The sequence below is a fragment of the Ovis canadensis genome, chromosome 5 (genome assembly GCF_042477335.2).
Source record: "Ovis canadensis isolate MfBH-ARS-UI-01 breed Bighorn chromosome 5, ARS-UI_OviCan_v2, whole genome shotgun sequence".
Taxonomy (NCBI): Eukaryota; Metazoa; Chordata; class Mammalia; order Artiodactyla; family Bovidae; genus Ovis; species Ovis canadensis.
The window spans coordinates 29,872,409-29,897,807 of NC_091249.1; the positions used below are offsets into that span (position 1 = coordinate 29,872,409).

The 25,399-nt window shown below is 58.2% G+C and overlaps 2 protein-coding genes and 1 long non-coding RNA gene across 10 annotated transcripts in view; 1 reads left to right on the plus strand and 2 right to left on the minus strand.

The window, feature by feature from the left end:
- The window catches only part of MYO1F (myosin IF), a 37,310-nt gene extending 36,722 nt beyond the window's left edge, over positions 1–588 (minus strand). The window contains exon 1 of the mRNA XM_069591288.1: positions 155–588. Coding sequence (XP_069447389.1) covers positions 155–157 — 3 coding nt within the window. The 5' untranslated portion in view covers positions 158–588. The remainder of the gene's footprint in view (positions 1–154) is intronic.
- LOC138440985 (uncharacterized) lies at positions 373–19,616 on the plus strand. 3 transcript variants are annotated; one of them, XR_011257185.1, is made up of 7 exons: positions 373–701; positions 15,971–16,172; positions 16,280–16,578; positions 16,713–16,795; positions 16,925–17,039; positions 18,699–18,958; positions 19,406–19,616. It is a non-coding gene; the product is annotated as an uncharacterized lncRNA (long non-coding RNA). The 3 variants fall into 3 exon arrangements; XR_011257187.1 differs by having other exon boundaries at positions 386–701; positions 16,332–16,578; XR_011257186.1 differs by lacking the exons at positions 16,280–16,578; positions 18,699–18,958 and having other exon boundaries at positions 386–701.
- ADAMTS10 (ADAM metallopeptidase with thrombospondin type 1 motif 10) lies at positions 2,258–24,289 on the minus strand. 6 transcript variants are annotated; one of them, XM_069591285.1, is made up of 26 exons: positions 24,204–24,289; positions 21,838–21,936; positions 20,259–20,444; positions 19,700–20,046; positions 18,934–19,090; positions 17,431–17,648; positions 15,914–15,997; positions 15,658–15,803; positions 15,203–15,246; positions 14,946–15,051; positions 14,709–14,855; positions 14,398–14,539; positions 10,042–10,149; positions 9,551–9,696; positions 9,392–9,455; positions 8,596–8,698; positions 8,246–8,379; positions 8,026–8,149; positions 6,991–7,071; positions 6,741–6,904; positions 6,501–6,627; positions 6,274–6,403; positions 5,763–5,967; positions 5,346–5,522; positions 5,092–5,251; positions 2,258–3,073 (listed from the first exon to the last, which is right to left on the minus strand). In XM_069591285.1, the coding sequence occupies exons 3-26, from the start codon at positions 20,344–20,346 to the stop codon at positions 2,964–2,966; spliced, it is 3,312 nt and encodes a 1,103-aa protein (XP_069447386.1). In that variant the 5' UTR covers positions 20,347–20,444; positions 21,838–21,936; positions 24,204–24,289; the 3' UTR covers positions 2,258–2,963. The 6 variants fall into 6 exon arrangements, with proteins under 6 accessions (XP_069447386.1, XP_069447387.1, XP_069447384.1 ...); XM_069591286.1 differs by having other exon boundaries at positions 8,246–8,343; positions 24,204–24,279; XM_069591283.1 differs by having other exon boundaries at positions 8,246–8,343; positions 9,973–10,149; positions 24,204–24,279.
- Positions 24,290–25,399: the final 1,110 nt, after the last annotated feature.

Genomic DNA, 25,399 nt, shown 5'->3' on the forward strand with positions numbered 1-25,399 from the left:
AGGATGCTTCGAACACCTGAGCTGTACTGCAGAATCCCAAAGGGTCTGCTGTGCCCATTCCCATGGTCCCACCTTCTGGTGGTGGCCTCTAGGCACTTCCATCTGACTGGTGACCCCGACTGCTGCACTTCAGGGCCCACCCTGAATGACTTACCATGGTGGGGGCTGGTGTCTGGGTCCCTGGGGAGGTGCCTGGAGGGGTCGTGGGAGGGGTGCAGGCTCAGGAAGCTCCTGGGGGCGGCTCGGGCATGGCCCTGCTCCTGCTCCTCCGGCAGACTCCCGGCCCTAGTTCCTCTTACAACAGCCCCCCTTCTCACTTCCTTTGGCGGGAGGGGCCCGCTGCTACCGGGGAGGGAAGCTGAGCCTGGGGGCGGGGAGAGCGCCCAGACGGGCCCGAGGGAGCTGCTGGTCTGGGGCCCAGAGCCCGAGGGGAGAGGTTAAGGATGGAAGGCAGCAGCTGCCAGACCCCAGGAAACCGCGTCTCCAACTCCCTCGCGGCCCCCCGCCCCGTCTCCCCCGGGACGCGGCTGCAGCAGGCGGGACAAGGATCAGCTGGCTGCGGACTGATTGCTCTGTCCTGGGCTGCTCAGGAGTCTTCCAGACCTACTTGAGATGTGTATCTGCTCTGGGCATCCCGGGGCAAACTCACTTCCGAAGCTGCTTCCGCTGGTCCTTCTCCCAGGAGAGAACTTGGAAATCAGGTGCGTTTCTGCCAGGGAGAGAGCAGGGGAAGTGGAGGGTCCCGAGAGCCAGGGGCATTTGGAAGGTCCCAGACTTTGGATGTTACGTCTAGAATTAATGACTGCTCCCCCCGCCCGCCCCGCCGCCCCGGCTCTCTTCATTTTCTCATCCTAAAACGGTGGCGGTGGGGCTGGGGATCCTGCCGGGGGCGCCTGGCGCGCACATAAGTATTATTTGCTCGGTCGTGTCTGACTCTTTGTGACCCCATGGACTGTAGCCTGCCAGGCTTCTCTGTCCATGGGATTTCCCAGGCAAGAATACTGGAGTGGGTTGCCATGCCCGCCTCCAGGGGATCTTCCCAACGCAGGGATCGAACCCGGGCCTCCAGCATTGCCGTCAGGTTCTTGACCGTCTGAGCCACCAGGGAAGCACATGACATCCATCAAATGCTGGCCCATCTCTTGATGTTTGGGAGACCAGTAGGCCATGTGCTGCTTTCCTTCTGACATTTGAGGAAATGGCATTTCCGAGAGGCTGTCGTCTGCCACACAGTGGGGAAGTGGCGGAGACAGAAACCTACCCTGGGAGAGCCTGGCAGGACGGCGTGCACACCCGGGTATCCCCGCGCTCCAGGCGACACACCGCATCCTGCGCGGAGACTGGAGTGCCGCGGCGCCTCCTAGTGGCCACATCTGGGAAGCAGCCTGTTTCTCAACCGACGGGCTTGGTGCCTGCAAACCTCAGCAATGCCTCCAGGGCACTAGAAGTGAAGTCAGGACGACACCCTCGCCCCCTACCTTGTTGAGGGCGTCAGAGGAAGCTTCTGGGAGGAGGCGACTGTTTTTGCTGAGACTGCGAAGTGAGCTGGAGTTAACCAGGTGAAGGAGGAAGGGGAGGGTACACCTGGCAGAGGAAAACAGCTCTAGCAAGGCCCTAAGATGGAAAGATTGGTGGGGACTCAGGAAATTTCAGGAGTCCAGGGCTGCTGGAGATAGCAGAGTGACAGGGAGTGTGATGGCTGGGGTAACGGGTGCCAGATTGCGTTGCTTTGGGAGTCTCTGTGAGAAGCTGTATTAAAAAAAAAAGATTATTTTAGGTTCTGTTGGGTCTTCCTTGGTGCACCCTGCTTCCTCTAGTTGCGGCGAGTGGGGGCTACTCTTCTCTACTGTGTGTGGGCTTATCATTGCGGTAGCTTCTCTTGCAGAGTATGGGGCTGGTCCGCTTCTGTGGTTGCAGCACGCAGACTCTAGCCCGGGCTCAGGAATTGTGGTGCACGGGGTTAGTTGGCCCACGGACATGTGGAATCTTCCCGGACCAGGCATCTAACCTGTGCCTGCTGCACTGGCAGGCGGATGCTCAACCACTGGGCCACCGAAGAAGTACAAGAAGCAACTGTATTTTTGACCTAAAGTTACTGGGCTCTAGTCTGTGTTGGTACAAGTCCCCTTTGGGCTGTTGGGGCCGACCTGTGAGGGGGTGTGGCCGCTTCCAGGGTGGGGGGATAGATGAATGGGACCCCCCCACCCCCAGGGCGCGCGCGCACACACACACACACACACAGCCAGGCACGGAAATCTACACAAGACAGAACTTTATTGATGGAGGGCTTCCTGGTGAGGGGGTGTGTGGGCCCCAGGGCAGGGCCTGTAGCACCATCATGGGGGTAGCCTGGATGACAGGGTCCCCCTGGGGCAGGCAAGGCAGAGAATGGGGTGGGTCTTCCCAGCTCTGCCTCCCCCCCGCTAGCTGGTCTGGTCGCGGGCAGGGTGTCAGGGAGGTGGTGCTAATCCCCTCCCCCATAGCGGACATAGATTTCCGCCCCCCCACCCCAGCTCAGAGTGGAGGGGCAGGGCAGTGCTGCGGGGGGCAGGGCACCGGCTGACCCCCTCCCCACCCCCACTCTTCACAGTACGTATTCCGATCAAAGGCGGGTGTTGTGTAGGGGGAGCTCCCTAAAGGTGGGTGGCAAGAGTTCTAGGGAGAGCAACTGTTCCCAACTCAAGCTCACCCTGGAGGTGGGGGTCTCTCTGTGAACTGGGAGGTGCGCAGAGGAGGGGCCGTGGGCGTGGCCAGCCCCTCTCCATTCCCTTACCGCCCCCCGACCCCCCGCCCCTAGTCAGGAGCCCTGCAGGAGTTCCCAATAAATAACTTCCAGCTCCATCTCACCATTCACTCCCAGTTCCTGCCCCCTCGGGCTCCTTCAGGCTGGTCAGCGGCAGGCCTGGTTCCCCCCACCCCCAGCCCGCGCACATCCAGGGCTCGCTCCGAAGGCCGAGCGCCCTCTAGCGGCCCTGGCAGGTTTTGCAGCACATCTGGCGGAAGTAGGCTCTGCTGCAGAACTGAAATTTCAGCACCAGGGGGCAGTAGGCGACCTTGTTCACATCCTTGCACTCTGAAAGGGGCGGGAGAAGAGGAAGGGGAGGGGAATCTGGTCTCAGCACCGCCCCCCTCCCCCGTAGGGCGACCAATGGCTGCACACCGTTTCCTAGCTTCTCTGTGCCTTGGCTTCTCAGCTCTCAAAGTGGGGCTTCTAACAGTAACCGTGTCACTAGGCTCTTTATAGAATTTTGAAAGAGGGTGAAGGTCTGGGGCTTGGACACCGTGTTAAAATCACGAGAAAAGTGTTCCTTTTCCAATTACCCGTTTGGCGTATATAACCCTTGTTCGTTTCCCTTTGTCACACACTGGGGACCTTGAACTCCAGTGTGGTCCTTCCTCTCAGGGTATATATGTGTATTCTGTGTTCAAGGGTAGCTGACAGTCTGTTCCTGACAATGGACCAGGGTTCCCACTTAGCAGTCACTGATGTATGACAGAGCCTGGGCTAATAAAGGGCTTCACGTGGATTTAGTCTCTCTCCTTAAGGTGGTACGGAGAAGGCACTGGCGACCCACTCCAGTACTCTTGCCTGGAAAATCCCATGGACCGAGGAGCCTGGCAGGCTGCAGTCCATGGGGTCGCGAGGAGTCAGACACGACTGAGCGACTTCACTTTTAACTTTTATGCATTGGGGAAGGAAATGGCAACCCACTCCAGTGTTCTTGCCTGAAGAATCACAGGGATGGAGGAGGCTGGTGGGCTGCCGTCTATGGGGTCGCACAGAGTCGGACACGACTGAGGCGACTTAGCAGCAGCAGCAGCTTAAGGTGGTATTACCTCCAGTGAATATATTAACACATACCACCACTCCTCTGCCTCTTGACAGATAAGAAAACCAAGACACAGAGATAGAAGATGAATCCAGGCAGTTTGGTCCCAGTGCCTGGAGTAAGTAACCTATAGCTCTCTATGAAATATACATTTACTTAGGTAGAAAGAGATGGGTATATTTAGAGCAGTGGTTTCCAAGGGAGGCGGTTTTGCCTCCCAGGGGATATCTGGAGATGTCTGGAAGCATTTTTCGGTTTTCACCAATGGGAGGAGGGGTACCATTGGCATCTAGCAGGGTCAGGGATGCTAAACCATTGACAATGCACAGGGCAGCCCCCAAGGCAAGGAACCATCTGGCCCCAAACATCAATAGTGCCTGAGGCTGAGAAACTGATTGAAAGAAAACATCAGGCGGATAATGTAGCAGATCCCTTTCATGGATCACAGCCTTGTCATGGTGAAGGGGTTTGCATAACCATGAAGTTATGAGCTATGCTGTGCAGAGCCACCCAAGACAGGTCATACTGAAGAGTTCTGACAAAATGTGGTCCGTTAGAGGAGGAAATGGCAACCCACTCCAGTATTCTTGCTGTGAGAACCCCATGAACAATTTGAAAAGGCAAAAAGAGAGCCCCTCCCGCCCCCAGATCAGAAGGTATTCAATATGCTACTGGGGAAGTGAAAGGGTTAGTCGCTGTCTTATCCAACTCTTTGTGACCCTGTTGGACTGTAGCCTGCCAGGCTCCTCTGTCCATGGAGTTTTCTAGGCAAGAATACTGGAGTAGGTTGCCATTGCCTTCTCCAGGGTATCTTCTCCACCCAGGGATCGAACCTGGGTCTGCTGCATTGCAGGCGGATTCTCTGCTAGTCTGAACCACAAGAGAAGCTCACACTGGGGAAGAGTGGAGGGCAATTTTTCCATGGGGTCGCAAAGAGTCAGACACACCTCAGTGAGTGAACAACTGCAAATGTCATAGGTGGAGATGAACAGGGAGGATCAGACTCAAGGAGGTGGTTGAAGGAATAACCTGAGTTTGGGCCCCCAGAAAAATCAGGTTCCTACAACGCCCGGCACACAGTGGTACCCAATACATGTTGGCAGGCAGGAGATGATGAAAGATGGTCTGGAGGTGACAGAGAAAGGGATGTCAGTGTTTGGAGGCACTCTAGGGACAACGGTCAGGACCCTCAGCTCTCCTGTCTATGGCACCCTCTGGACAGGGCCCTCCCAGTGCCCCTAGGCCCCCCAGCCCCACAAACCTTCCAAGCCGTCCCCCGGGGGCGCGCTGTCACACTTGGCCTCGCACTGCTGTGTGGCGGGTGGCCGCAGGGCCTCGGCGCACTCGCGCGAGGGCTGCCCGGTGTGGCTGGAACAGCGCACGGGGCGCTGCTGCTGCCCGAAGCCGCACTGCGCAGAGCACTGTGGGGAGTCGCCGATGAGCGTAAGCGCGGCACTGCCGCCCACCCTGCCGCCCCTGCCCTGGGTCCCCGCTCGGCAGGGTGCACGCGCCTACCTCGCCCCACTCGCCCGCCACCCAGCGGGCCGGAGGGCAGCGGCGCAGGTTGCAGCGCATGGTGGCTGGTGGCTTGGCCGCGGGCTGGCAATGCGCGGGGGGCAGCGTGGCGCGGTGATCTGCGCTCTTACAGAGGACCACGCGGTGGCGGAGGCCCGGCCCGCAGCTGGGGGTGCACTGCAGTTGGGAGAGGGCGTTTCATGCTCAGTGGGCGCCCTGCTCCCCACTTTAACAAGGATGCTGATTCAGTGGGAACGGAGGACGGTATAGCCAACTTTGGACCAATCACGGGGGCCCACTAGGGCCAGCGGGTGGGGAGGCGCCTGGTGGGGCGGCGCCCGACGTGGGGCCACCCCGGCCCTTCCGTGTCTGCCTAGGGAGTAGAGGGTGGGCTGCGGGCGGGAAGTGGCGGCTGACCTCCGACCAGTCGAGGGCGGCCCATTCCGGCGGGCAGGCAGGGCCGTGGCAGGCTTCCAGTACTGGGGGGCGCGGCTGCGGGCAAGCGCTGTCGTCCAGCGCCTTCTCCTCGGCCGCCGACACGCGGCGCTGGCACACGACGGAGCGGCTACGCACGCCTGCATCACAACTGCGGCTGCAGCGCGACCAGTTCCCTACCACCCAGCTGTGGGGGGAGGGGCGGTTTGAGACAGTAGGCAGGGCAGCACCCTGACCTCCGGGCACTGGTAGGTCCTCCTGGCCACCGGCATCCTATGGAAACTGGCACCCGAATGCCTGCTGCGCCCGCCACCCCACACACCAAACTCAGAACATCTTTACTCTGGACCCGCACTGGGGGCAGGGAGCACATCAGGGAGCACCACTGCTCTGAGTCTGACTCTGGGACACCGCTGTCTGCATCTTAGGGAGCCTTGGCTCCTCTGATCCCAGGAGCTTGTCGCCCCGGCCCTGCAACCCCGCCGGCACTCACTCAGGTGGGCAGGGCTCCGTGTTGCAGGCACGCTGCCTCTTGGGCAGCTTGCTGTGGGCGCTGCAGTGGTGGGGGGCCACGGCGGAGCTGTCCAGCTGATTTCGGCACTCTACAGCCTGCACCTGGCTGCCTGGGGGCGGGTGACAGGCCCGCTCAGCCCTGCCTGGCCCAGAAGGTCAGCCTGGTGACCAGAACCTGCCCCGTCCCATCCCACTCCTGGGTCTCACCGCCTGCACACTGGGCTGAGCACTTGGTCCAGGGTGCGTAGTGCCAGGAATAGGGAGGCAGTGCATCACGGGCAATGGGTGCATTGAAGCGGTAGCGGAGGGCAGGCAGTTCAGTTTGGGTCAGTACCTGGGGTCGCAGCGGTGGGGGATGGGGGGGCGGGGGAGAATCAAATAGAAGCCAAGTTTGTCCCAAAAGGATGCTAATGTCCTCCTGCACCATGCTCCCAGCCCTGCCGTTACCATGACGATGAGAGATGCATTAATGGGTCCCAGGGCTTCTAGGCTCTGGGACTGATCTGGCCCTTGTCGGAGCTGAAAGGTGGTTCCGGCCAGGGGCAGGCGGTGGGGCTGGGGGGTCCCAGGCAGCCCCTCCAGCAGCAGGGACTCCTGGTCTCCCTTCAGGGCTGGGGGAATAGCAGAGAGGTCAGAACTCCAGCCACACTGATACCCCCGCTAACCCCCAGTCCTCATTCCCCCACCTCTGGCTCACCCAGGTGACTGAGGGAAAGGTTCAAGTCCTGGATGAAAATGTGGACGGAGCCTTTGGGGATCCAGACGACTTCCTCATACCCTGGACAGGGGAGTTCAGGTGTCACCGGCTTGGTCTGTCCCTGTACCTGCCTGCCCACCCCACCCCCCACTCCTGGTCCCTGATGACAGCAGTTAACCATTACTGTGCTAAGCGCTGACAGAGAGGCCCACTGTGTCTCTGGCTCTGTGAAGTAGACATGTCATCATACCCACTTTACAGATGACAAAACTGAGGCTCAAAGAGATGAAACAGCTTGCCCAGGTTTTATAGCTAGAAAGTGGTTCAGCTGGGATTTGAACTCCAGCTTTCCTACCTCTCAAACCACTAAAATGGTCCAACCCACCCCCACCCTAAGACAAGCAGCAGGACTGAGCTTTGGGCAGAGGGAAGAGGGTACCATGGGGTTCCTGAGCCACATACGGTGACTTGATGGTTTTAGCAGTCAGAGTCAGGTTGCAGTGGGCTCCATCACTTACCACCTGGATGATCTTGGGCCCCTGTGGACCCTCTATCCTTGCCCACTTGCATCCCCCATGCATACTAGTTTTCCTGCCTGGACCCCTACATTGTCCCCTGGAAGCCACACTTGGCCTTCAGTGCCTGTTTGGGCCCTTAACACTTTCCCACTCTCACCGCCCCCGAAACACTCCCTGGGGTCTCCTTCCTTCAGCCCAAGGCTGGGAAGCCCTCGAGTTCACCACACCCTGCAGCTACCCTTGCCTCTAGTAAGCTTTGTGGTCTAGCACAGACAGCCCCTCAGGCCCCCTGGAGAGTCATGCTCTTGGCTCCTCGGGATGGCATGAGACCCTCCCATGGGGCATGGGAGAGATTTAGGTACCTACCCCTGGGATGCTTTCAGTGCGAAGGTTTAGGCACCAGAGCCCAAGCCAGTTCCTGACTGTGACCTGGGGCACTACTTCTGAATCTTTGGGGGTGAGCTGTGCCCCCAGCTGCCAAATGGGGGAGTGTGGGAGGGAAGCTGGGGTCTCTCACCAGTCCCAAGTAAGGCTGGGCTGAAGACCCCCTCGATAGTCTCGCAGGCACTCCCGTCACCCCCGCACACTCGGCACTTGTCCTCTCGTAGGTCGGAGCCCAGGACACGGTCACAACCTACGTGCTGGGGAGGGCAGTGGTGGGGGAGGGGGAGTCAGGGAGCCGCCTCCCACCTCCAGCCACCCGCCTCCCCTGCCCTCTGTCTGGGAGTCCCCTCCACCTTGCACTCGCCGCTGACACAAATGTCCACTGTGTCCGGGCGGCAGGGAGTCCCGTCCACCACAGCTGCTGCCCTCTCCGTGTAGAAGTTGAAGCCTTCTGCTAGGCATGTGAGAGAGCAGGCCTTCACGCCCCCTGGGGGGCACAGCCCCATTAGACCAAAGGCCAGACCCCAGACCCAACGAGGATAGGCAGGCTGCACAGAGGAAGTGGGGGTCCCCACTGTTTAGTTCAGGCACTCATGGGCACTCTGGTTCCTTGGGAGACGGGCTGCTCAAAACAAAACCCACGATCCTGCCTCCACCTGCAGCTGCCCCCTCCACCTCACGACCTTCTCGGTCCCCTGCTCACCTCCCCGGTACGTCTTCCATGTGTAGAATTTTCCACGAAAGGGGACGCTGTCAAATTCAGAGCACTGCATTTCCCTGAAGTCCTGGGAGCCTGGGGGACAGTCCTGGGGGGCACCAGAAGGAAGAAGTCAGGAGGCCAGGTACAGAATGTGGGGGGATGTAGTTAGGGCAGAGGCCCCAGGGCTGGAGAACTCATGCTCTGAGACTGGAGGCAGGGAAGCCAGGGAGGAGGCCCAAGGGACAGGTGCCTCAGCAATGGGGGTAGGTGACTCATTCGAGTTTGTGGGCAAGCTAAGAATGACACCTGGGTTTCTGGTTTCAGACCATGGAGTCTTTCTTGAGAGAGCGGGCCTAGAAAGGAGTCAAGCACACTCTTCATGAGTGTGTGGGACTTGTGGCTGAGAGTTTTGGACAAGAGATAGTGGACCCTGGTCAGAAAGGAATGCAATGAAAACTTGGCCACTGAATTGGCAAGGAGCACAGGGTCAACTTTGGGGCATGGGTGGGGCTTTGGTGGGGAGCAGAATTGGGCAGTAAAGGAAGGGGCCCGTTGCGGCTGGAGAGGGTTGTCAGGGCCAAGCAGTTATTTCCACGTGGGAGATGCATCTACTGCAAATATGTGAGCTGGAAGGAGCTGGGACCCAGGACGGGTGTGAGGAAGGCCGGGAAAGGAGTGGGTGGCCGCTGCAGGTTCCAAAAGAGATGGTGGCCACCCGGTCAGAGCTCATTGGAAACTGACTTATGCCTTTCTTTCCTCGTGTCAGAGGGACCCGGCTTGAGGTCCTGGGGGAACTCGCCTCGGTGTTGCAGGAGCGGTGCCTCCGTCTCTCGCCCAGGCAGTACTTGCCCCCGATGGTCGGCCTGGAAGCGGGGGGGCGGACAGGAGAGAAATGGGGCAGGGGGAATAGGGGGCAGGGGCCGGCAGCCTCTCCTGGCAGAAGGGCCTGAAGGCTGACCTGGGGCTGTCGCAGTGTCGGCTGGAGGAGGACACGCCGCCGCCGCACGTCCGGCTGCAGTCACCCCACGGGGTCCACGGGCCCCAGGCGCCGTCCACGCCCTCCGGCCGCGACCCGAAGGGGACGCAGACCCGCTTGTAGCACCACTGCCGGTGGGATGATGAGGGGGTGAGTCGGATTCTGCAGTCTCGAGGCCTTGGCGATCATTCCCACCCCCTCCCCAGCCCCACAGCCGGAGCTCTAAGCCTTCCGGGGGTGAGGCGAAAGGGGAAGGATGGAGGTGGGGTCCGTAGACCGGGATAGTACAGGGTAATATTGGGGCGTGGCCTAAGCACAGTCCCCAGCAGTGGGCGGAGCTAGTATTGAGCCAAGCATGCAGGGCGTAGCCTGGGAGGGGTGTGGCCTCGGACAGGGGGCGGGACCTGCAGGCAGTGGGCGTGACCAAAGCCGATGGAGGGCCCCGGCGGTGGCCCAGGCCGGTCGAGGCTCACCCCCTTGTCGATGGTGTGTGTTTGGCACAACGTGCCCTCGGCGGCCGGGATGCTGTTGGTGATGCACCGGTTGCTCTTGCTTAGACACCACAACTCGCTGCAGACCTCCTGCGGGCCAAGGTGCCCGCTCAGGCTCGGACCCTCCCTCCCACCTTCCTTGGGAGAACCCAGGAGACCCACTCAGTGGGGCTCCAGCCTTCCTTTCCTGGGTTTCTTTTTGCAACCACTGGCAGGGTATAGGAAGGGACCTCTTCTCGGGCTATAAGCAGCACTTATCAAACACCTGGTGAAAGTGAAAGTCGCTCAGTCGGGTCTGACTCTTCACGACCCTATGGACTATACATACAGTCCATGGAATTCTCCAGGCCAGAATATTGGAGTGGGTAGCCTTTCCCTTCTCCAGAGGATCTTCTCAACCCAGGGATCAAACCCAGGTCTCCCTCATTGCAGGCAGATTATTTACCAGCTGAGCTACAAGGGAAGTCCTATCAAACACCTAGGAGACCCTCAAACTCCCTTAGGCACTATATTCCCCATTTTACTGTGGGAAAACCAAGGATCAGAGAGGTAGGGTCACTTGCTAGAGGTCACATAGCTACTAAGGAGGCAATCTGGATTCTATCCCAGAACTTTAATCGATCGCTGGGTCTCCGATCTAATCCCTCTGTAGTTCAGCACCTTCTTTAGAAGCTAAGTCCTGTCCCACCCTTGCAACCCCATGGATTGTAGCCCAAGCCCATGGACTGGGCTTTCCAGATGGCACCAGCGGTAAAAACCCTGCCTGCCAATGCAGGTTAGATGTGAGAGACACAGGTTCGACCCCTGGGTTGGGAAGATCCCCTGGAGGAGGGCATGGAAATCCACTCCAGTATTCTTGCCTGGAGAATCCCACAGGCAGAGGAGCCTGGCAGGCTGCAGTCCACGGGTTCACAAATAGCTGGACACAACTGAAGTGACTTAGCACGCAGGCCCTTCTATCCATGGGATTTCTGGACAAGAATACTGGAGTAGGTTGCCATTTCTTTCCCCAGGGGATCTTCTCAATAGTTTCTAGAAGGAAACTTGGGACCAGCTGAGGAATAAGGAGGAAGGATGCTGGATTTCTTTTTAGAGTGGCCAAAGCAGCCCACCTTGAGAGCTGTGGTTCTGAAAAATCCAGGCTTGATGATGGCTCAGGTCAAGGGCCCTGCCTCTAACTTTTTATTCCCCCAGCAGATGGTTCTTATTGTTTCCCCAACCTAAACTGGGGAAGCTCCACAAAGTGTTAATCTATGAAGGGTTGAGAGGGGATAGGGCCAGGCTGGGTCTGTGTGGAAAGCTGCTCTAGTTCTCCCAGTGAAAAATCAGCCCATCTTCTTCCTGAGTCTTACTAGGGCTAGCCCAGACCCCGGCAACACACTCTGGTACTCTTGCCTGAAACATCCCATGGACAGAGGAGCCTGGTGGGCTACAGTCCAAAGGGTCACAAAGAGTTGGACACGACTGAGCGACTAAACACACAACACAAAGACTCTGGCAGCAGGTCCTGTCCATGGCAGGAAGCTGGATCAGTCCCAGGGAGCCATTCTGACCCTTTAGGTCCAGGTTAATTAATATCCCTGGACAAGCCTTACTGGGTTCAGGTGTGGCCAAATCTGACCTTCTAGCCTACATCCTGTTCATTTCCCAGAGTCTTGCCTCTGAGAAATGGAAATCCTTCTTGCCTCATTTTACAGTCACATGTAATCTTCTCTTTGAACCTGATCCTCCCAAGCTTTGAAGATTTGGGATTGGACCCATCAATGGCTGTAGGAAGGGACGTTTCCTGTGTCAGCCTCTGAGAGACAACTGCACACCTATGAGAAGCTTACAAGGTGGTCCTCAAACTTGCTCCCTCAGAGGATGCTTCTCATCTAAAGACTCAGCCTGGGGCTTCTCTGGTGGCTCAGTGGTAAAGAATCTGCCTGCCAATGCAGAAGTCATGGGTTCGATCCCTAGTCTGGGAAGATCCAACATGCCTCGGGACGACTAAGCCAGTGCGCCCCAACTATTGTTCCCGGGAGCCGCAACTTCTGAGCCTGTGTGCAGCAATCACTGAAGCCCATTCACCCTAGAGCCTGTGCTCTACAACAAGAGAAGCTCCCTCATTGAGAATCCTCAGCACTGCAACAAAGAATAGCTCCTGCTCGCTGCAACTACAGAAAAGCCCGCACAGCAATGAAGACCCAGCACAGCCAAAAAATACATAACTAAATAAAATTACTAAAAAAAGCAAACCAAAAACACCTCAGCCTGGTTTTCTGGCTTCACTTGGGTTATATTCTCCTGGCCATTTGTTAGGATATGACAGATCCCACTTCTGACACCTCTTAAGAGAATTGCCTAGTCTAGCTCTGTTCATCCTCTTTTCTACAAGGAGGTGCCATGGTAAGAAATGAGTCCTGGGTCTCATTTAACTCTGGGAGACTTTAACTCCCCCACTGATTTGCAACACATTCCCCTCCTCTGGGCCTTGCCTGTAAGATGGGCCTTGCCTACATATGGCTGAGAGGCATGGGACGACAGACTCAATATGAAAGGGCTTGCACAAACACCTTGTTACGGAGTAATAAAGGCCACAACTACCTCTGGACCATGCCTCAGGCCCATCTCTTTACACGTATTAACTGAGTTACATGTAGTCAGTTACTTATCCCTTTGCCAGGAGGGCCCAGAAGATGTTCCTTGGAAAAATAAAAGGAAAAGTCTGTTCAACATACAACCAGCAATGGTCCATGCTTGATAATTTGGCACTTCCTCCACCTCCCTACCTCATTATAAAATTTGGATTCAGAAAAAAAGCTTGACTCAAATACCAGCTCCGCTATGTTCTCTAACTGTGACTTTGGGTAAGGCATTCCTCCTATTCCTCAGTCCCTCCCCCTGCAATGTGTGGCTGTTAGGACTGTCAGGAGTTTAACTGAGATGATAGGTATGGCATGCTGGATCTGTAGTGGGCATTCAGTAAGTGTCTGCCACCGCTGTCACCGCTGTGTCTGCCACAGTTAGGACACCTGGGACATAGCAGAGGCTCAAGTGGCTTCTGAATTCTTTAGGAATTCACTAGAGGCAGCCAAGTTGGGTAGACTTGGGTGGCAAGAGTGGGTTAAATATAAATGGATAAAGGGGCTTCCCTGGTGGTACAGTGGTTGAGAATCTGCCTGCCAGTGCAGGAGACATTGGTTTGATCTCTGGTCTGGGAAGATCCCATGTGGCAGCTAAGCCTGTGTGCAACAACTACTGAGCCACCATTCTAGAGCCTGGGAACCACAGCTACTGAAGCCCAGGCGCCTAGAGCCTGTGCTCGGCAACGAGAGAAGCCACTGGAACCAAAAGCTCACACGCTGCAATGAAGAGTAGCCCCCGCTTCCTGCAACTAGAGAAAGCTTGCACGCAGCAACAAAGATCTGGCACGGCCAACAATAACTAAATAAGTAAACTAAATCTTTAAAAAGATTTAATGGATTGAGGGTTTCTTTCCCTGTCTTGCACTAGAATAAAGTGAGGCCTTTTAACACCTCCCTGCTCCCTGTTTTGAGTTGATATGGTCTCAGCTTGGACATTCAAACTGATCTTTTTGAGTCTTAAAGATGTGAAGGGCTGTGGCTGGGCTATTTGGGGTGAGGCTGTAATAAGCTGGGGAGCATGTTCAGGGAATTGGGGAAGGTGGGCAGGGGAGGGGCAGGCCCTAGATGAGCCGGGGGTCCCTGGTGGCTGAACAGGGAAGCCAGTGGGGCACCAGTTTCCTGGGAGGAGCTGGGAGGGCACCCCCAGCTTGCTTCTCTTTGGGTGGAGGGGGCTTCGGGAGCTAAGCCTAAGCCTCAAGAAAGAGAAGGGCGTGATCAGGAGGCTCAGAGCTTGTCCAGCTAAGGACTGGGGCCAAGAGATCTTGTGAACCAGTCAGCGGGGGATGCAGGGAACGAAGACAGGGCGTCCCTGGAAGCCTCTGTCCCATTTTTTTGCCAAGTGGGGAAGATGGTTCATCCCCTGGGAAACTATTTCCACCAAGTCTGGATGTTTGGTTAAAAATGGCCCCGTTAGGGATCTTGGGAATTTGGTCCTGCTGCAACAGAAGGGGTACCCCGCAGGTTCTCCCTAGCTCAGCCTCCAAAACAGGGGTCTGGAGAAACAAGGGGATCCCATTCTTGCCTTTGAGCACTGAGGTTGCGTGTGGCATTTGTACGACCCTCCCACCCATCTCTGTCCCCGAGCCCGCCACTGAGGCTCATATCCCTTCCCAGCTCTCCCATCCCCACCCCCTGTCCCCATCCCTCCCCGACCCTGGTGGTGGCAGGCCCCCTCCCCTCCCAGGAAGGAAAGCAGGAAGGCTCTCTCTACCCCGTATTTACACTGACGCGATTTGACTCCATGCTGGAAGCGGCACTGCTCATCTGCGTCATAGGCCTGGCCAGGGGCCACAGTTGGGTACACGAAGTCCTGTCTGGGGGGCCGGTTGTTCAGGCAGAGCCCCAGGCCCGAGCTGTGGAGAGAAGAGCGCAGCTGTCACACTGGAGGGCTGCAGGCCAAGCGCACAGGGGCCCCTGGGGAGCATCCCTGAGCATATCACCCTCCTCAGAGGCAGCCCCTCTCCCCCCAACATAAGTGTGAGACCCTGGGCGGGACGGGCAGGCGGGCGGGCAGATCCTCACTCCAGAAAGCTGGTGATGTAGTCACGGCTACAGGAAGACCACACGAACGGGTTGGTCTTCATGGTGATGTGAGCCGCCATGAGCTTCGCTGGGTCCTGGCCACGGGCCCCGCAGCTGTTGCCCACGCCGTCGTGGTTCATGCCAAACCTGGGGACAGGGGCAGCGAGCAGCTCCGCCAGGTGTTGGGCGACACTCCCCGCTCCTCCTGCCCGCCGCCTCCCGTAAGCCCGGCCTCACGTGTGTCCGATCTCGTGGGCGATGGTGAACGCCGTGGCCAGGCCGATATCTTCGTTAACGCTACAGCTTCTCTCTCGCTCGCACATGCCGCCCACTGGGGCCAGGCCTGGGGAATGGGCGTGGGTGTGGGGCGGGGCTGGGGGCTCAGGGCTGTGTCTGTCGGCTCTGTCCCCTCTGCCAGGTCCCCACCCCCACCGGGCCAGTGTCACCCAGCCCACTGCCTTCAGAGGCGCCTGAAACCCAGGGGACCCGGGTACCTAGGGTGCCGCACGGTTTGTTCTTGTAGATGCAGATGTCATAGCTGTGGGAGGAGACGAGGGAGTCAGGAGGCTGGGCTGCCTCCCTAAGGGCCGCCATCCCCCACACCCGGCCCTTCTCACGGCTGAGTCCTGCCCCTGAACCGAAACCTCATGCTCTTCTCCCAGCCCGCCTCGGAGATGCTGGGGGGCATGAGTGGCCGACTGAACAAAGGACAGAGTGAAGGCTGCGTCAGTGCCCAAATAGACCCCCACCTGCCTCCCCACATTCTCAGGCTTGCAGCAGCCCCTCCCCTGCCCTGGCTCCCCGACAGGGCGACTGGACAGTCCTGGTCTCTCTCATCTCGCAGCAGAAGTGACCTCTGCTTGGACCTGGGCAGTCCCCTGGACCATTCGCTCCTCCCCCGGCCCCCTCCCCCACAGAAGGTCCCCCCGGAGCCTTCCTCGCCCCTCACCGCGTGATGAGCACCGCCGTGTCATGGTTGGCCACGCCGTTCTCCGGAATGGCATTGCCATGGCCGCTGCGGTTCACGATGGACTTCTGCCACTTACAAAAGCTGTCCAGGGACTTCCCGGCGTGGTGGGTAATCTCCAGGGTGGGCTGAGGATGGACAGAGTGAGGTACGCGGGTACCAGCCACCCAGGGGGCAACGCAGGCAGTGCTGAGTTCTGTGGTGGTGGAAGGTGGCGGAACCTCCCCCTCCCCCGCACCTGGTCCTCCGTGAGCAGGATGAGGCGTGTGACCAGGATATTAACGATGTTTCCCAGACTCGAGTCCTGGAAAAGTTTGGCAACCTGACCTCCAAGAAACAAGAGAGACCGAGTCTTAAGAGGGGCCCAGAATAGGAGACAAAAAGAGAAACGAGGACAACAGCTTGTATCGATCAAGCGCCTACTGTGTGCTGGGGCTCAGGCTATGCCTGCCGCCCAGGTCTTCACAGGAGCAGGTATTAGCATTCCCATTTTACAGGTAAGCCACCCGATGCTCAGAGGTCAGGATGCATAGCTGGTGGGTGCTCAAAGTGGAATCCCAGTCTGGCTAAGCCTGCCTGCTAGCGTTTGCCTTTCCAACTCAAGCCCCCAGCTCAGCCTGTCTGCTTGTCCTCCATCCTCGATGCCCACCCAACAGCTGCCTCTGCCCAGAGGCGGCCTGAAAGATGTGCAGATCCAGCCTCATTCCATACTGTCTGAAGGCACCAATTTGAGCATCACCACTGGAAAGTGGATGTGTGGAGGCTGGAAGCTCTGGAGACAGTGGTCAGAGAGAAGGAAGGAGTGGTCAGAGGGGAGGTGGATGACGGAGGCCACTCTGTGCAATGACCTGAAGCCCTGAGCCATCACCATCCCATGTGGAAACTCCCCAGAAACCCTGGCAGGTTTGAGGAAACTTGGAAGCCCAAGGAAGGGAGGCAGAGCCTGGGCAGAAAACAGTGGGGTTAGGCATGATATTATGTCTACATAATAGGTCATCTGTCTGTGCTAAACTTTCTCTCTTCCTTTTTTGCTTCAGTGGAACAACAGCATCACTCATCAAACCCTGACTACGTGCCAAGTTGTCTAGCTGTCTTCCCTCCCACCACAGTTTTGTGACAGGTACTATTATACTCCCATTTTACAGAGGCAGGAACTGAGGCTCAGAAAGGTTCAGAGTCTTGATCAAGATCCAAGATGGGCGCTGACTCTGAGTCTGAGTCAGCCAGCTCACCTTGTCTGAATTTACAGGAAGGCGCTCGGGTGAGCCTTGCATGCAGAGAGATGCACGCCCATAAGTGTACTGCTAACCTCAACAAGTACCTGCAAGCTGCCTGTTTAATTTTATACAACAAACAATTATAGGGTAAGTACTATGAGTTAGGTGCATCTGTGAGCACTTTAGCAATTCACTGCATCCACGTAGCCTTATGAAGTTGGTACTATTATTAAACCCATTCTACAGGTGGGTAAACCAAGGCAGAGGGGCAAAGTAGCTTGCCCAAGGGCACACAGTCCGAGATTGGCAAAGTTGAGATTTAAGGCCAGGTTGGCTAGATCCTGAGTTCATGCTCCCAACCACCGTGCTAGGCTACTTGTCATTAACAGGCTTTCTTTCTGACTCACCCTGTCCCCTTCCCATTCTGTTTCACTGGCATTTGATCAGTGATGGGGGGATGGTGACAGCCCTTTTCCTGACTCTGGAGGTGGGCTCCACATTTTTGGGGGTCCTTGTCCAGGGAGGGGGAGGCACTTACAATGTTCATGATGGCCAGCACGTACTGTTCCACGTCCCGGCGCCCGTGGTAGGCCACCATCATCTTGTCAGCCACCACCAAGGTCTCCACGTAGCGCTCTCGGCTGACGGAGCGCTTCAGGCCTGGTTGGCCACGCTCTGTTTCATTCCCGAGGGGCCGGGCAGGTGGCGGTTTCAGGGTGCGCAGCCACCACGGCCGCCCCTTCCATGGTTTCTCATCTGGATGGGCAATTTCTGGTCATTCTGCTGCTTGCTCTAGCTGTCCAAGGCCCTGTCTGACGGTTCATCTGGCTGTCAAACACCTCATTCTTTTGCTGTTGGTTCTACAATGGTGAGGCTGCTCCACTGCCAAACTCATTGGTCGAACAGCCACCCCAGCATCCCACGACAGTCAACATGACCACGCAGCTTCCCGACAATTCTACTGCCCAAATAGAGGTTCTACTGCCAGAACTGTGCGCTGGTACGGCTCCCTGGCCTTCTGACTGGGCAACTTTTTACTCACCCTGCAGCCCAACTGTCTGGCTGTAGAATAATTCCCCTGCCTGACAGTCTTTTCTGACCAGCTGTCTCACTGGTCATCCAACTGTGACACCACTTTTCTGCTAGTACAACCCACTGTGGTTGTGTGTCTGCCACGATATGCTACTTTGAGACTCATATATACAACTAAAAACATTCCAGTGGTTCTGCATTTTCACTGGACAGAGATGATTTTTTTTAGCTCTATGACTATCCTGGTGAATCCTTGTTGTCCAGCTGGCTCCCCCAGTGGTTCAAGACAGTAAAGAATCTGCCCACAATGTGGGAGACTTGGGTTCAGTCTCTGGTTCCGGAAGATCCCCTGGAGAAGGGAACGGCTACATACTCCAGTATTCTTGGGGCTTCCCTGGTAACACAGATGGTAAAGAATCTGCCTGCAATGTAGAAGACCTGGGTTCGATCCCTGGGCCAGGAAGATTCCCCTGGAGATGGGAAAGGCTACCCACTCCAGTATTCTTGCCTGGGGAATTCCACGGACTGAGCAGCTTGGCAGGCTATAGCCCATGGGGTTGCAATGAGCTGGACATGACTGAGCAACTAATACTTTACTTTCTTTCCCATCCCCTAAATATCTGATGTTATAACTGTCCCCCTGCACATCTGGTTGTAAATCTGATCTTCCAAACGGTGGTTAAGTTCTCCTGACATTTTCCAATGTGCAACTGCTCCAGTATCTGCTACGACTATCCCGCTGCTTAACTGTCTGATCAGATGATAATCCCACAGATGGATGGTTTTACCGCACCTGGCTGGCTATCTGGCTGCCTTTCTCACTCACTGTTGGGCCATTCGACTCTGGAAGTGACAGATGGGCTGTCCCACTGCCTACTGCCCTGCTGACCATCTGCATTGCTCCCTGGATGCAGCTGACCTTCCAGGTGGAGGGATGCTGGCATGCACCTCTATCTTGAGGCACAGTATTGTGCAGGACCTCTGCCCAGCCCCAGACAGACAGCTGTACCTCTCACTCCACAGGCTGTGTCCAGGTGAGGGTGACGCAGAGAGGAACGCTTATATACCACGTGGGGGCCACTCTCTTCCGGTCCCCGGCGCCCCTTGGGCCCCCCATGCAGGGGCTCGATTAAGTATTCTTCTTCATCTGCCACAATCAGGCCGTGCTGGGGGTTGGGAAAATGGGACAGAAGGTTCGGTCAGGTTCTGGTTTCCAGGACCCCTGGGACCCTATCTCTGTCATTATGATTTCATCCCTTCTATTTTACTTGGTTTACGTTGCTACTGCCTTTTCAGTTTCTTCAGATGGGTGTTCAGCTCATTCATTTTCAGCCTGACCTAAGGCTACACATTTTCTTCTAAGCACTGCTTTAGCTGCATCTTAAAATAGCTAATCCTCTTGGTTAGCTCAAAATGTTTCAACAACTCCCACTGAGGGGGACTTCCTGGTGGTCCAGTAGCTAAAACTCTGCATTTCCAAGGCAGGGGACCCGGGTTCGATCCCTGATCAGGAAACTAGATCCCACGTGGAACAACTAAGAATTTGCATGCTGCCACTAGAGACCCAGCATGCATGATGAAGACTGAAGATCCCGTGTGCTGCAACTAAGACCTGGCGCAGCTGAATAAAGACAGAAAGGAAGAGAGGGGAAAAAAAAAATTGGAATTAAAAAAAAACCCCTGTCACCGTGATTCCTTCTGTGACCTATATAAGTGCTTTCTTAACTCCCAAGCTTGCAGGCGTTCCGCCCTACCTCCCAGAACCCTCCACTCACCAGGCCCCCGCAGGTGCTGATGGCCACGTGGGAGCTGCTGGCCTGGCCCTGCAGGTGGCCTGCGTAGAGGCAGTGGGGCCGGGCGGCCCTCTGCCAGGCCAGGCCTCCTCGAGTCCAGTACTCCACGGACACGTGCCCCGCCAGGAGGCGAGGGCTGTGGGTCAGGTTTAGCAGGAAGTGGGTGCTGGGTGCGGCCACCTTGTAGAAGAGACGGGACTCTGCTTGAGGTCCCGTGCCCCGACGCTGCCTCCGGGGGGCCGGGGGCGAGAAGGCCAGCAGCGCCCCGTTGTGATCCACTCGCGTGGGGAAGGCGATCTCATAGCTGTCTAGACTGGACAGGAACTCATCTATGGGTGAGGGTCAGAGGCCTGGGGTGGGCCCCGGGAAGGAGCCCTGTGTCCTGCCTGCTTGGCTGCAGGGTGAGTGAGGCTGGCTTCAGTGGCCCCTGCATCTGGGTCACTGGCCGCAAGACTCTGGCCTCACGGACCCCAGGGCCTCCCCACCCCCCACGATCCCCGTTCAGTTCCTACCGCCACCCCCCACCCTGGGTTGGGCCTACCTTGAGACCGGAAGGCGTGTGTGACCTCGAATGCGAGGCCCAGCCCCAGGGCGAGGGCCCAGTGGAGGATCTGGCAGGCGGGAGCCATAGAGGCCACGTGTCCACATGTCTCTCCCCAGCCCCGGCTGCCGGCAGCCCACGCAGCGCTGCCTTCCCTGTTCACAGCCTGGGCAGCATCACGGGCTCCTGGGAGGCGAAAGGGTGGGGAGCTGGGTCGGCAGGGGGGGCGGGGCCCTACTGCTGGCTGGAGCAGTGCCAAGGTCTCTTGCCAGGTGGACAAGGGCACCTGTAGCCAACCCTCTCCCCACTCCAGGTTTGAAGACTGAACGCATCTCTAGCTCAGTAAACTCCCTCCCTTTCCCCCCCGACGCCCTCAGCATCCCCCTTATCCTCTTAGGACAGCCGAGGATCTTGACTCCACGAGCACCTACTATGTGCTGGCTACTGGCCAAGCACATTCAGCTCCACGATAACCCTTAGGATTCATTCATCAGGTGGTGACTGTATAATATAGGCTTCCCTGGTGGCTCAGGCAGTAACAAATCTGCCTTCAATGCAGGAGACACAGGTTCAATCCTGGGCTGGGAAGATCCCCTGGAGAAGGGCATGGCAGCCCACTCCAGTATTCTTGCCTGGGGAATCTCATGGACAGCGGAGCCGGGTGGGGTACAGTCCATGGATAATATGAATATAGTCCCTGCCCCACTACCCCCTCAACCCATGGGACTCAGTCTCCCAGGAGCAAGATGACCAGTAAATGAAGAGACACATGATTCAGATCAGGGCATGTTCTTTATGAGAAATAACCAAGAGGCTTGGAAGTGAAGTGGGAGGATGAAGAGACAGGAGAGGGTCTGGAGGAGCCGCAGGGGCAAAGGTCCCAGGGGCAGGGAGGAGCTTGGTGCGGACCCACGACCCCGAGGGCCAGCGCAGGAGGACCACACGGGGGGAGGGGGACTGGCCTGGGACACGTGAAGGTTGGTCAGCGTGCATTTTCAACCCAGAGATGACCCAAGGCCAGTGCCTGGTGCCCCTCCCACCTTGGGTGAGGGGTCCTGCCTTGGGAGTCTCTGCCACGGGTAGCACCACTCACCCCACCCTGCATCCTGGTCTCTGTTCCCGTGACCTCTCCTCCACCCTACCCTAGCCTGGCCCTTAGTCCCGCTTCCTCTAATTTCCGAGTCTTCCTCGAAGCTCCAGGCCTGCGGGGCAGGTCTGTTTCTCCAGCATCTACCCTGGGCCAGCCTGCCACAGACACCGCTCGGGGCCACCGCCCGTGCCAAGCCTTCCACCCCCTCCTGTCTCCGCCCTCCTCCTCTGTGCAATTTCCCCCTTAATCACACACTGTCTTGTTTTCTTTGCAGCCTGGCCAAGTCTGAGAGTTGATCCCCAAACAGAGCAGTTCAGCTCCTGAGGGATGAAGCCAGATAGATGCTGACTTAGAAGCTGACCTCTCCCCCTCTTCTGATTGGAGCACCCCCCAACCCAGTGATGGGGAACTCACTCTCAGCCTTTGTGTTGCTCTTTTCAGACAGGCTGATGTTTACCCCAGGGGTTTCTTTTTCCCCCTCTTGTTTACCTTATGGGGGCTTCAGTTGGTGGCGCGGTGTCGAACCCTTGTGCGGTGTCGAACCCTTGTGTGCGGGTCCCTCTGGGCCTCAGCACCTCTTCTGGGAGCCTGGACAGGGTGGGAAGGGGCAGTGAGGAGAGTGGAGCTGGGGCTGCAGTTCAGGGGTCACTGAGGACACCTTCTCCCCAGCCCTGGTCAACCTCCTTTTGGCTTTCATTCTCCCTTGGTTCCTAGCCCTCGTTCCCCCAAAGTTCCCTCCTCCCCCACTTCTGTCCCCCTCTCCCACCCCACCCCCATCTCCTTCATCCCTGACTAGCTCTGGGATTCAAGCCCTCCCTGTGTGTGGGTCCCCTGAGCCCCTGCCTGCCTGAACCACCTCGCCATGTCCAGGTGGCAGCATTCTCACTGCAAATGAGGCTGGAGCCCCTTGGCCTCCCCCCAGTCCTGTCTCTCTCCTCCTCCTAGCACTGCCTGGCCTGGTAGTCCTCATCTCGTTCCTCTGAAGCTGGGCCCCTCTCCCCAACAACCTCACCGGCCTCCGGTGCCTCCAGCTCAAGGGGGTGTGGTGGAGAGGGTAGAGGACCCAGCACTGGTGATGGGTGGGGTGGGGTGTGGGTTGGGAGGAACCTCGAGGAGGGTACAGGTATGAGGTGTCTACCAGGGGGAGGCCAGCATCTGCAATAGGGGGACAGCCTGTGGGGGGCATGAACAGATTGGCTGCTCTGGAGCAGGGAAAAGAGGAGGCCTGGGGACAGGTAGAGGATTCCTGAGCCTGATCCTTTAGGGGTGGGGGCAATAGGAGGTCAGCAGGGGGTCTCCCCCAGGCTGCATGTGGGGGGTGATCACTCGTCTGCGACTGGGTGACTTTGTGTGTGGTGTCTGGCCATGTGACCCTGTGCGCGGCTGCAGAGTGTGTGTGTGTGTGTGTGTGTGTGTGTGTGTGTGTGTGTGTGTGTGTGTGTGTGTGTGTGTGTGTGTGTGTGTGTGTGTGTGTGTGTGTGTGTGTGTGTGTGTGTGTGTGTGTGTGTGTGTGTGTGTGTGTGTGTGTGTGTGTGTGTGTGTGTGTGTGTGTGTGTGTGTGTGTGTGTGTGTGTACCCAGGCCTGGCCTTCCCCCCAGCTCCTCCTCCTGGAAGGCAGGAGGGAGGTGGCCGGCGTGGGGGAGGGTGCCAGCTCGCTGGAGGCTGGGGGAGGAAATGCCGGACGGAAACCGCCTCTACGGAGACTCCATCCCATCCTGGGGATCCTGGGGGGGACCCCCGCTGCTCTATGCCCAGACTCCAGAGCCGAGCTGGAGGCCAGGGCCACAGAGCCTCCCAGTGGAGGCCAAGGCCGAGATGGAGGCTGCCTGGGGGCAGAGGCCAGGCAAGAGTCCCTGCCTGGAGAGGAGAGCAGACAAAGGCCCAGCCCGGGAGGAGGCCGGCACCCAGGCACCCGGTGGGTACGCAGCCAGCCGCTAATTAAAGGCCCTGAGCCCCTGGCTGGAGATACCAGAGACAGACCTCCGAGGCCCCAGTCACCAACTCAGGGGAAGTGGGCGGCGCCCCTCCCACACCCAGACACACACACACACACACACACACACTGGCAATGACACACACACACATATACAGAGACTTGAGGGTGATCATACCTGTGCAGCAGGGGGACCAACAACCAGACACCCCAGACCCACAAGACACCCCCTACTCAGTACACACGCACACATCCCAACACCCGAGACACAACCACACACTCCCCAGATCTACGTGCATACACACTCATTCACACACACACCCCACAGACAGACACACACCCGGGCCTACGTGCACAGACACGTACACACTCAGAACAGACCAGGAACACACTCACACAGTCCTGCTAACCTTGAGACCCACCAGATGTATGTACCCACAGGCGTTTACACACTCCTTACACCCTGACACACACAGGGAGACACGCCGGCAGATGTGTGCAAATACACACTCATCGGGACACTTACCCAGGAGACACTGAACTCCGTGCACACATTGGCTTACACTCACACTTCCGCAGACACACAACACCCACATCACACATCACACACAAGTTCAAACACAGCCAGACATTCAGATTTTCACGTAGGCACACAGGTGCGGACACACGGCATTTATACATACGTGGATATTCACATCCACACACACACACGCACACAAGGAGCAAACAAACCCAGACAGGAGCTCCCAGGACCTCAGGGGCGCGCTGCGTGTCGCACACGCTCAGGGACATCACACACCGCGGCGGCCCCCACGGCCCGACGTCCCCCGTCCCGAGGCCCAGGGCCACCCCCGGGCTGCGACGCGGACGCACAGGGTCGCCCGCAGCCCCCCGGCCCGCCGCGCCCCGCCCGCTCCGTTACCCGCGGCCGGCCGCCCGCCCGGGCCTCCGCCTGCTGTCCCGCCGCGGTCTCGCCGGCCCGCGCGCAGGAAGGGAGGGAGCGAGCGCGGCGGCGTGGCCGGGGGAGGGGGCGCGGGGACGGCACTTCCTGAGCCGCCTGCCAGGGTTATAAAAAACCCCCAAACCGCGCGCCGCCAGGACCCCGCCCGCCGCCGCCCGGCCTGGGCCGCGGGCTGGACCCGAGCCAGGGCCCCGGGAGCTCGGGCGGCCCCGCCCGGACCGGCGCCCCGCCGGGGGGGGGCGGGGGAGGGGTGGGGGAAGGGGGGGTGACACGGTGGGGGCGGGGACAGTGGGCGGGGGCTGCGAGCCGAGTGGGGTGGAGGAGTGGGGGAGGGGAGGAGGACTAGGGTCCGGGTGTCGGGAGGGAGGGAGAATTGGGTAGGGGTAAGGGAAACGGGGAAAGGGGAGCAACGGGCTGGTCGGGGGAGGGGGAGATGGAAGGGAAAGAGGCGGGGCAAGGGGGAGGAGGCAAAATCGGGTGGAGGGATCAGAGGCTGGGAAGGGGGAACAGGGAGGGGGAGGGGAGGGCCCACTCCCTCGCTAGCATCCACAGCGTCCGCAACAGCTGTTATTTATTGAAGGCTCCTCCTCGCTCAAGCAAGCATTTATTGGGCGCCTCCCGTGTGCCAGGCACAGTGCCCAGGGAGGCTGGATCCATCTCAACCTGCTCCCGCCCTCCCAGCTCTCCCCTCTGGGAGTTTGACCAGCCCTAAGCCTGGGCGTGGCCTGACTGGGCCCATTTCACAGAAGAGGAAACTGAGGGCAGACAGTAGGGGGAGAGACAGTAGGGGGCTCTCTGAGAGGAGGGGCCCTGTGGGTTTTGGATACCCCTGGGTCAATGTGCCATAGACGAGCTAATGCATGAACAGGGGTGACCTGGAAGGTCAGAGCAAGGTTGGGATTCAAACCCTACGTGGTGGGCTCCCCCTCAGGCCTCTGGGCGCCTGCCCAGGAGGCTGAAGCTCCCGGACAGGACGAGGCAGTGACCCCTAGACCTCACCATTCCAGGTATTTTCCAGGCCTGGCCCCCAGGGAGCTTTGCAGAGGCTGGGCTGGCCTTGCCTTTGGCCTCCTCAGCTTCCTCATCCCTGGGTGGCTGAGGGGGCCGGTAGTAGCCTTTACAGGGTTGCTGGGGGAGGGTTTCTCTCCATAGTAAAC